The sequence below is a fragment of the Pteropus medius genome, unplaced genomic scaffold (assembly GCF_902729225.1).
Source record: "Pteropus medius unplaced genomic scaffold, Ma_sr-lr_union100, whole genome shotgun sequence".
NCBI lineage: Eukaryota > Metazoa > Chordata > Mammalia > Chiroptera > Pteropodidae > Pteropus > Pteropus medius.
In genome coordinates, this window is record NW_024349525.1 from 40,774 (window position 1) to 52,842 (window position 12,069).

A 12,069-nucleotide genomic window follows, 5' to 3' on the forward strand; every position below is an offset into this window, starting at 1 on the left:
TTGTGTTGAATTATTGTTTTGGGATTTGGGAAATAAACACCCATTCATTTGATGTAAGATTGCTGTGCCAGCTATGTTTCTATGAAAGAAACAGATTTTGTCTTTCAATCTGCAGTGTATCTTTTGTGGGCAGCATATATAAGGCCTTTGCTTGCTTATCCTTTGAGCCATCCTATGACTTTTTTTTGGAGCATTTCATTTACAATTCAAGTGGGTGACAAGGTTATAGATGTGCAGTTTTCACCATTTTATTATTTACATTTTCTGTCTTCACTTTCTTCTTAAAGAAGTCTCTCTAACATTTCCTGTAATACTGGCTTGATGTTGAAAAATTCCTTTAGCTTTTCCTTGTCAGGGAAGCACTTTATCTATCCTTTAAATCTGAATAATGGCCTTCGTAGGTAGAACATTCTTGGTTGTAGGCCCTTGCTTTGCATCACTTTGACTATTTCGTGCTAATCCCTTTCTTGCCTGCAATGTTCTCTTGAGAAATCAGCTGACAGTCTTATGAGAGCTTTCTGGTAGGTGACTAACTATTTTTCTCTTGCTGGATTTAAGATTCTCTCTTTGTCCTTAACGTTTGGAATTTTGATTATGTGTCTTGGTGTGAGGGTCTCTTTGGTTCCTCTTTTTGGGACACTCTGCACTTGCTGAACTTCTTTAGGAATCTTTCTTGACATTATTTCTTTTAAAAAGTTTTCAACTCCTGATTCTCTTTCTTCTGCCCCTCGATCCCCTATGACATGAATGTTGCTATTCTCGATGTTGTCCCAGGGGCCACTTAAGCTATCCTTATTTTTTTCATTAGTTCTTTGTGGCTGTCCTCATTGGGTGTTTTCTGCTACCTAATTTCCAAATTGTTGATTCAGTCTCCTACTTCTTCTTTCCTACTGCTGATTCCTTCTAAAATATTTTAATTTGTGTTATTGTATATTTTATTTGTCAATGGTTATTTTTTGTTTGTGTGACCAGATCTTTTCCATAATCATTTCTATGTTTTCTGTATTTTTGTTAAGCTTCGTACAGTGTTCACTGAGCATTTTTATAACTGGTGTTCTGAATTCTGCATCTGATAATTGTCTCCTTTCTGTTTAATTATTTCTCTGGAGTTCTGTTTGGTTTTCATTGTCACGTTTCATTGTATTCTCATTTTTGTTCTCCCTACGCATGTTTGTATTGATTCAGTAGAGCTGCTCGGTCTCCCAGTCTTTGTGGAGTGGCATTCTATTGTATGTGTCCTGTGGGTCTTATTGGTGTAGCTTTTCTGACGATCTGAGCTAGGAGCTCCGACAATGTCCCATGTGTGGGTTGTATATGTTCTACTGTTCTTGTTGATCTTGCTTGCTATTTGCTCATAAATGCAATGTACTGACCCTCTGGCAGATTAGTTATGAGAACTGGCCATGACTACAGCGGAGGAGCTGTTTTGCACAGGCTGACCCTTTAGCAGGACACTGGTGCCAACCATGTCTGCCCTTAGGATGTGTCATATGTGGAGGTGGTTGAGTGTTGCTCTGGCATTGTCTGAACCTGGGCACTGAATTTGTTCATTCTGGAGCTTCTTGGGAGGAGTTTAGTTGCAGTCTAAGTTCAGCCCCTTTCAGTGGCCTTCCTGTGGACATTTGGTATGAGCTACAAAGTTACCAGCAGAAGATTGCCACTTTTGCTTGGCTGGAGGTGCCTGGAAGATAATAAGCTGCAAGCAAAGGCCAGTGCTACTTGTGCAAGGCTTAGGGCATTTAGCAAGATGTACAGGTAATGCCAAGAGCAGATGTTGCCTGTTTGACATTGCAAATCTTTGAGAGTTTTTAGGAAAGTTAACATCATGAGCAAGGACAGGCAATTTGTCTAGAGAAGCCACAGTATGGAGCTTAGTTGGCACTAAATATTGTGTCTCTGGGAATCACTAGAGCAGATTCAAAGGTGTTATCCTGACTGGCAAACACTCAGATATAGTGTCTGCCTGCATCCACATGTGGATATGAGTGGGCTCAACAAAGAAACTTTGTCTTCTGCAAGCACAATTGCTTCAGTCTGAGAGGCAGCTTCTCCTCCAGCCCTTGCCATGCAGGTAGTCAAATTTGTTGCTCCTCCTATGTCTCTTGGAGTCTTTTGAGCTGCTGCTCTAGAGCTGAAACTCAAAGGAAGTGAGACCATCACTGAGTAAGTCTCTGTGTGGGCTCTTAAGAGGGTTGCTTGCATTCCAGCCTCCCTCCATCTCACTCCAATCAGCAAGAATCCTCTATAGTTTCATAACCAATATTTGTAGAAACTTCTTTTTCCCAAGCATTGAAATTCTGGACTGGGGGAGCCTAGTAGGAGCTAGAATCGTTCACTCCTCAGAGGATCCCTCAAAGTTGAAATATCTCTCCCAATTTTTAGCTGACACAAGTGGGTGAGTGACCAGCTGGTTCTGTATTTCCACCCTGCCTAACAGTCTTTATATTATAATAGAACATCTGTTGTAGGCAGAAATCAAGTGATTCTCAATAATGGTTTTTCCATAGTTTAGTTGTAATTTTGATGTGGTTATGATAGAAGGCAAAGACAATATTTACCTCCTCTGCCATCTTAACATGAAGAGGTTTGAATATCACTTTGGAAATATGTGCATCGTGGTTCTCGTGTTTGTGTTCCTCATCATTTCTCCTACTTTCAGACATGCTAGGGAGTCAGTAGCTAAAGGTGTAGTATTATGTTTGATTGTGTTATGCGTCATGTAATGGACACAATTAATTAACTCTGTGGGGGCATGATCTCCTGCTGCTTCCTACGGGCCCTTCACTGTGAAGGCCTCTGTGAATATAGTCAGGGTTCTTCCTGTGGGATTTTGTTGCCATGAAGACCAATTTTTAAGTTGGTTGCTTTTAATGACATAAGAGAATTCCATTTTCTCCCTGATTCCTTGTTTATGTTTCTTCCTTGGTGTGGGGTCTGTACATTCAGTTCTCCTCACAGAGCATATTTGCTTTTGCTCTCCCAGCTGCACCACCTCAGTGTTTATATCATGGTTGTTGGTGTGGTGGTGGGGCTGGGAGAGTGTCTCTATCTGACCTTTGACTGAGCCTTGTTCTTAGCCAGGGATGTGTCCTGGGCCTGTGTTGTGTCCTTTCGGTTGGTCTCATCTCTCCTCCCGGAACAGTGTTCGTCCTGACACATGTTCCTGCCCTGTCCCACGATAGATAGTCTTCTTAACAGGCTGTGGTTTTCCACCAGTGTCCTCAGATTCCGTTTTCTGATTGTTGCTGCACATTGTCGTGTTTACATGGTAATGGGCTCAAAAGGAGGTTTATGGACACGTGCAGAGAGTGGATGCTGGTTTTCTCCCAGAGACTGCCACATAGATGGGTGGAAATGGATGTGGATTCTCCCCAGAGCTGGAGAAATCAGCAAGAGTATAGGTGTCCCTTTCAGTCTTTGCACCCTGGCAAATGTACACTCTGACCTTAGCACACTGACTTTTTTGGAATGAATAACTATTGCAGGTTAAACCTCTGACCTTTCTAGTTCTCTGACATCTGCCATAGATGCAGGCTCATGCTTCATAGCATTTCCTACTGCAGAGATATGACTATCTAGACTCTGGGTTTGCAGTTTTCTATGCCATTGCTTTTCCTATATGCCAAAAGGAATTTATTGATTTGCACTTAGTCCAGCTTTCTTGCTATTCTTCCTTGGAATGTTGTAATGCTAAGTACCTTGGCACAACTCTTTCCATCTACAAGCTGAGTAGTACCTCTCATTGTAGTAGCTAGAAACTGAGGATAATCCAAACACTCATCAGCACATTAGTAAAAACATAGTGTGGTGTGTGCACACATGGGAATAAGACTCAGTACTAAATCTGTGCAAGCCTGAGTCACACTAAACTATACACTTGCAGTCATACTGCCGAGAGGACAAACAACTATTAGTATGTACTACGTAATTTCATTAGTATGAACAGTAAAAGATGAAAATTAATGTGAGGAAATAATAAGAACGTAGGAGCTTTCATGTCACAAAGAGATTTCCTTTAGCAAGATAGTAATGAACGTTCACCATACATAGAAAGAAATTGAGATAACAATGACTGAAAAGGGGGAGGATTCAAAGATTCAAATTCTCAAAATGAAAAGGAGATAAGGATATACATAATGCTTTTAAATATTTGTAATGGTAACCACACATCATAGAGTCACAACTGAAGTATAAAACAAGAAGAATCAGAAGCAAACCTCACAAAAGCCAACTGAAATAAAGAAAACAGAAACACAAGGACAAGGAACAAGGAAGCAATGGAAACACGAAGCTACCAAAAAGCAAAAGATAAAATGACTATAAGAAGACCTCATATTTCAATAATCGCCCTAAATGTAAAAGGACTGGACTCACATATAAAAAGACACAGAATTGCAGAATGGATCAAAAAACAAAACTCAACTATATCCTACCTCCAGGAGACACATCTCAGCTCCAAAGACAAATATAGAGTCAAAGTAAAAGGGTGAAAAAATGATATTTCTAGTAGATGGCATTCAGAAAAAAAAAATTCTTGGAGCAGTACTAATATGGGACCAAATAGACTTCAAAATAAAAAAGATAAAGAAAGAAACTGAGGGATACTTTATAATGATAAAGGGAATCATGCACCAAGACATAACACTTATTAAAATCTCTAAAGGGAGAAACAGACCAAAACATTATGGTAATAGGGGACCTATATACCCCACTGTCGGATATGAATAGATCATTCAAACAGAAAATCAATAAGAAAATATCATCGTTAAATGACACATTAGACCAAATGGACATAATTGAAATAAACAGAGCCTACCATTCCCAAACAGCTGCTTCTATATTATCATCTCGTGCACCTAAAACATTCTCAAGAATTGACCGCATACTTGGACACAGAAATAGCCTCAACAAATATAAGAGAGTTGAACTCATAGCAACCATATTCTCTGATCATAATGCTTTGAAACTATTGATTAACTGCAAAACAGGTCAGTAAGAACCACCAATACATGGAGATTAAACAACATGCTACTGTAGAATAACTGGGTTTGAGAAGAACTAAAAAGAGAGATCATGAAATACATAGAAATGAAGGATAATGATAGTACAACATATCAAAACTTTGGGGACGTGGCAGAAGTGGTCAGGGGAAGAAAGTTCATATCATTACAGGCCTAACTACAAAGCAAGAACAAGCCCAAATAAACAACCTAACACTTCATCTCCAAAAACTAGAAAAGGAAGATCAGAAGAGGCCTAAAATCAGCAGAAGGAAAGATAATCAAAATTAGACCATAAATAAGTAAAGTTGAAAACAAACAAGCAAACAAACAAAAATAGAAAAATAAATACAACTAAGAGCTGGTTTTTTGAGGACCTTAATAAATTACAACTGACATTGAAGAAACAAAGGATCGTGCAGGAATACTATGGAAAAGTATATAACACCAAATTTAATAACCTAGAAGAAATGGACCAATACTTAGAAAAATTCAATCTTCCTAGAATTAATCAAGAGGACATGGAAAATCTAACAGACAGATCAGCATTTTGGAAATTGAAACAATCATCAAAAACCTACCAAGAAGTAAATGTCTTGGACCAGATGGCTTCCCCAGTGAATTCTAACAAGCATTCAAAGAACATTTAATACCTATTCTCCTCAAACTCCTCCAAAAAATCGAACAGGAGGCAATACTTCAACTCATTTTATAAGGCCAATATTATACTGATACCAAAATCTGATAAAGATAACACACACACACACACACACACACACACACACACACACACACACACACACACACACACACACAAAACCTACAGATCAATATCTCTCATGAACACAGATGCAAAAATCCTAAATAAGATACTAGCAATGCAAATACAGCAACATCTGAAAAAGATTATACAGCACGATCAAGTGGGTTTCATCCCAGGGGCAAAGGGATGGTACAACATAAGCAAATTGGTTAATATGATACACCACATTTTTGACACAAATTAAAAAATAAGAATCATACGATCATATCAGTAGTTGCAGAAAAAGCCTTCAGAACGACACAGACTCCATGATCAAACCGTTTAACAAAATTGATGCAGAAGGAAAGAAACTTAACATAATAAAGGCCATATGTGACAAACACTCAGCCAACATTTACTTAATGATGAAAACTAAAACCCTTCCCTCCAAGATCAGGAACAAAGCAAGGCTGTCCACTGTTGCCACTGTCATTCAATATAACCTTGGATGTCCTAGCAAGTGCAATCAAGCAGAAGGAAGATATAAAAGACGTCCACAGAGGAAACGAGGAAGATTCACTGTCACTATTTGTGGATGACCTGATTCTCCATATAGAGAACCTTAATCATTCCACAAGAACACTACGAGAAACAATAAGCGAACACAGTAAATTCTCTGGATACAAAATCAATGCTTAAAAATCCGTAGCATTCTCATACTCTAATAATGAACCATGAGAAGAAAGAGTGGAAAAATAATTGCTTCTGCAATTGCGGGAAAAGAGTAAAATACCTGGGAACAAATTCAACGAAACAGGTGAAGGACTGATATAATGAAAACTAGAAGACCCTATTAAAAGAAATCGAAGATACAGAAAACTGGAAAGATTTCTTCAATTGGAAGAATCATCATAGTCGCAATGACCATATTGTTGAAAGCATTATGCAAATTTATTGCAAAGCTGATCGAAATCTCATGGATATTTTTTTAAAGAAATAGAATAAAAATCATCAGATTTGTATTGAAGCACAAAAGCCATCCTGAGAAAAAAAGAACAAGGCTGGAGGCATCACTCAGCTCAACTTCAAGTTATATTACAAAGCAACAGTCATCAAAATAGCATGGTATTGCAGCAAAACAGACACACGGACCAGTGGAACAGAATCGAGAGTCCAGAAGTAAACCCACATTTCTACAGGCAAATAATGTTTGACAAAGAAACCAAAAACATACAATGGGGAAAGGAAAGCCTCTTAAATAAATGGTGCTGGGAAAACTGAAAAGCCACCTGCCAAAAATGAAACTAGACTGTTGTCTATCACCACACAGCAAATTTAACTTGAGATGAATTAAGGACATGAATATAAGACATGAAACAAGAAAATTCACAGAAGAAAACAGAGGAACGAAACTCAAGAACCTTGTACTTAAAGAGGATTTTATGATTTGACCTCAAGGCAAGGGTAGAAAAAGCAAAAATAAATGAACGGCACTACGTAAATCTAAAAGCTTCTACTTAGCAAAACAGATTGTCAACAAGGAAAGGAGACAATCATCTCAATGGGAAAATACATTTTCGAGCAATGCCACCGATAAGAGTCTCCTATCCAAAATATACAAAGAACTCATACGACTCAATAACAACAAAAATACAAATGACTCAATCAAAAACTGAGCGGAGGACCAAAACAGACATTTCTCCCTAGAAGGCATACAAAGGGCCTACAGGCATGAAAGATGTACAGCATCACAAGCTATTAGACAAATGCAAATCAGAACCAATGAGATACTATCTCACACTTGTAACAATAGCTATTGTCAACAGGACAAGAAATAAATGTTAGAGAGGATGCAGAGAAAAAAGAACCCTCATACACTGCTGATGGGACTGCACAATGGTATAGCCACTATAGAAAACATTGTGGAGGTTCCTCAAAAATCTAAGAATTTATCTACCATATGATCCAGCATTCCCAATACTGGGTATTTACACCAAAAACTTGAAAATCCATATTTAAAAAGATGTTGGCACGCCAGTGTTCATAGCAGTATTATTCACAGTGGCCAGTACATGGAAGCTACCAAAGTGTCCTACATTAAATGATTGGATAAAGAAACCGTGGCACATATATTCAATGGAATGTTACTTAGCCATAAGAAGAGATAAAATAATGCCATTTGCGACAACATGGATGGACCTCGAGATAATCATGCTAAGCAAAATAAACCAGACGGAAAAAGTACAAAATCACATAATATTACTTATATGTAGGGATATAAATCTAAAAGCAACAAATGAACAGGACAAAGAGAGACTCGGGGCCATGGAAAATGGACTAGGGGTTATCCGAGTGCAGGAGGTGAGCGAGGAGGAAGAGTTATATGTGTTAAAGAGGGCAATATACTGGGATTGGGGAGGCTGAAGTGAGTAAAGGCTATCAAATATATGGTAGCTGAAGGAAACGGGACTTTTGGTAGTATTCACACAATAGAATACATAGATATCAAATTATAACGCACATCTGAATATTATACCATGTATTAATCAACGTTATCCCAATAAACTTAATTTAAAAATTAATTAAGTAAATAAATAAATAAATAATGTCTGCAACTACTTCCCTAGAAAAAAAGGATATCTGTATATATTTAATTTGCAAAATGACATTTTGTTCTATTGTAAAAATGCTCTTAGTTTTCTAATATTGCACATAGCCAAAAAGATAAAGCCCAGCAAAAAACAAAGAAAAAAGAAAGAAAGAAAGCTCTGCCGAAATAAGTTTTTGCAGATTACATTCATAAATAACCAGCCTAATTTGATGTTACCTGAATAACATTTACAGAGTGAGAAGGAAACCGTGGCTGCATGTTATGTTTAGTTGCTAGGAGACTTGTCATATTGTGATGTCACAGCGGTTACATCAGTGTAGGTCTGGGCAGTTAATCAGTGTAGGTCTGCTAGGGCAGCATCTGGGGCTGCGATGTTCAAAACTAGATCAGTGACAACAGTAGACGAAGAAAGGTTTATTTGACATGGCACATGTTTCTTCAGAAAGGCAAGGTGATTCTTCTAAAGATGAAGCAACTGGTTCAGCAACCTCCATTAGATCTCCATTGTGTGATTACACATTGACTGAAGCCTCGCACTTGAGGTCTGTATCCACAGAAAATGCTTTTCAGACATTTTCTGCACGATCCTTGGTGAGAAGACCTTGTCACACATCTTGTGTATCTGGACCAGATGAAGATAATGATTTTCGATCTATGACCTTTCCCAGAAAACTCTGGAAAATAGTTGAAAGCGATCAGTTTCAGTCTATTTGCTGGGATGGGAATGGAACTTGTATAGTGATTAATGAAGAACTCTTTAAGAAAGAAGTTCTGGAAAGAAAGGCCCCTTTCAGAGTATTTGAAACTGCAAGTATGAAAAGTTTAGTTCGACAGCTTAACCTTTATGGATTTAGTAAAGTGCAACAGACTTTTCAAAGATTTGCTTGTCTGGCTGATATTCTGGCAGAAGAGAAAGAAGTCCATTTTAAGCAGGGTAGTACAAAATTTATTTACTCCATACAATATGGATGTGTGTGTGTGTGTGTGTGTGTGTGTGTGTGTGTGTGTGTGTGTGTGTAAAAGTAAGATCATAAAAGATTATAAAAATGTTACTAGCAACTTTGAATCTCATCAGTGAACTTTTAAGGCAAGTTGCTGAAAGCACTTTATAGAGTACATTCGGCATTACTTTAAATGTAAATATGATTTTTTACTTGAGGGTCATGCGATTTAAGTTTTTATTCCCAATTATTGATTTTTAACATAGTTAACAATATTCATGCATTGATGACATTAACTTGGCATAATAACATTGATATATGAGATTTAGAGGTTAGGTTTCTTACAGTCTTCTGTCAGCAAATAATTTTCTCCTCTGTTTTTAGTTACACTTCTATCAAAATCCAAATTTTAAACGAGGCTGTCCTCAACTTTTAGTCAGAATGAAAAGAAGAGTTGGGATCAAAAAAGCTCCTCCAGCAGCTTCAATAGCTCACAATTTCAACAGGGGGCACACTGGAACAGAGATTATTGTAGGTCATCATCATTCTGGTTTTCTTGCTGATACTCGTGGAGAAAGCATATTTTCAACTTCCACTAGTTTAAATACACCACCAATAAGCAAGCCTTCTACCAGCCAGATACTTGCTAATACAAATGCTCCAATCAGAAGTGAATTTCCTCCTCCTTCATCAACTTTAGGTAGACCATCAGAACAAACCGTAACGGACCCACACGCTGTTTTGAATCAGTTGACCACTTTTCAAATGCACTCATATGGCAGCTACACTCAAGCAAATGGCCACTTCGTGAATTTTATTACAAGCACAACTGCTACTTCTCACTATATCCTATCTCCCTTACAGATAAGTTATTTTGGAAGGATGCAGCCTTCTACTTACCCAACAAGATATCCTGATTTACCAGGCACTGATGGTTCTTTTTCCAACTCACAACTAGCAGGCAACCTGTGGATCCCCATGTCAATGATGGCTGATACATCTGCTTCCACTTTTTCAAGGTTAATTCGTCCACCACCTTCATCAGGTGAACACATCACCCTAATTACAGGTGATGTACCAATGGACTACCAGACTATGCAAAATAGCAAACATTAAAAATAATGTTGTCAAACATCAGCAAAGTGCATGCAACCATCTCCTTTGAACAATAAACTTATATGTTCACCTTAGGTGTTAATTTCCTTATTTTTGAAGGAGTTAAGAGTAAAATGATGCATTCTTTTGTGGTAGACTATATACTATTGTTTACTACTTGGACCTTTTGGTCATTATGAACATTTACGTAAAGTATATCTAATTCAGTGTTTTAAAGGGGTAGAGATCATGAGAGTAATAGTAAATGAAGAAACTGGAGTTAAGTGATGTCTGAAACAGCCCAGGTAGAATCAAATGAAGGCCTAACTTGGGATGTTAAGAAGGGATAGATACATATCGAATCTAGAGAAGACACCCATGCAGTATTTACTTTAGCATTTCCTCAATTTCATTACTTTTCCTGTGATTTTAAAATATAAGATCTTGGATTTCAGTTGGCAGAATTGTCTTCATTCAAAATGCATCTCGCTCTCAAAAGAATAACATACGCTAACCAGCCCAGTAATTGTCATCACCATGATGCCCTCACTGAAATTGTAAAGATCATATGCTCTTGTCATTGATTTCATCGCTGTCTGCACATGCAGAATTTTACAAATATTTCAGATGTCTCTTTTACTTCTACTGCCCTTAAGGCATTCAAGCTTACTTATGTCCATTTTTCCTCCCTTTGTGAGTCCACCGAAGAGGAATTTCCCCTTAATTGGCCAACATTTCAATCAGCTCTTTCTGCTTCTGTAAATATGCTCTTTGCAAAGCCAGACATCTCAAGGTCAACAGAGAACTTATCTTCCCCTAAAGATATACTACGTTAGTGCTTGTTACATAAAAAATCCTATAATCTATAACTGCCAGTAGGAACTTCAGAGGTCTGTAAATCAGCCCATGCGAACTGTAACAACACAAGTATAAAAATAAAATTGTCCCTAAGTTCAGGATCCAGATTTCAGAGCGCTAACTCTTCTGGGACCGCTGGTTAATAAAATTGAGTACTCTAAATCTCTAGGTGCTGTTTGATTTCTCTCTGGTCTGAGTTTTTGCAACTTCTCTGCAACATTTCCGGAAGCCCCAGAGAGATTTACAGCCACGCCGATCCTTTGAGCCGCTGGACCGGTAGCCCGGCTGAGCCAGCAGGGAGCGGCCCCCAGACGAATGAGGAGGTGCGCCTGCTGACGATTATTCCGGGTTCTCTTTCTAACCGGGCCCCCGATTCCCGGGACGGCTGAGCCTCCAACTGGACTTATAGGAGGGATGGATCAACACACCAGGAACGGCCACAGGATGAGGTTAGGTCCCAGGATCTGCCCACAGGCAGGTCCCGACTCCGGACGGAATAGGAGCTTGATCACCTCTTAGTCTTCAGTTTGAAGACACAGGTCAGGGTCTTCTTAGTTGGGGAGACATCAGAGTCCTCCAAGGAGTGGAAGAGATCAGGGTCTTCCGGAGGGAGAGGACATAGCTCAGGGTCTCCCCAAAGTGGGGAGTCAATGTTCTAACCTGGTGTGTGAATGAGTGACTGAATGAGTGGTTTGACTGGCTTGCCAATCAGGTCTGAGTTTGTAGCTCCATGGCTGGGCACCCTTAAGGTCCCCTAAAGACCATGGAGTTTCTTAGGGCTCACTGTGCGGGTCCGTGGTGAACTCATGTGGTCTAGGGCGG

The 12,069-nt window shown here is 38.8% G+C and overlaps 1 protein-coding gene across 1 annotated transcript; it reads left to right on the plus strand.

Moving 5' to 3' along the window:
- The first annotated feature begins 8,776 nt into the window (after positions 1–8,776).
- Positions 8,777–11,636, plus strand: LOC120618833 (heat shock transcription factor, Y-linked-like). Its single transcript, XM_039882879.1, is given in 4 exon segments — positions 8,777–9,270; positions 9,272–9,287; positions 9,679–10,313; positions 11,477–11,636. Coding segments are annotated over 4 exon segments (1,305 nt in total).
- The last annotated feature ends 433 nt before the right edge of the window (positions 11,637–12,069 follow it).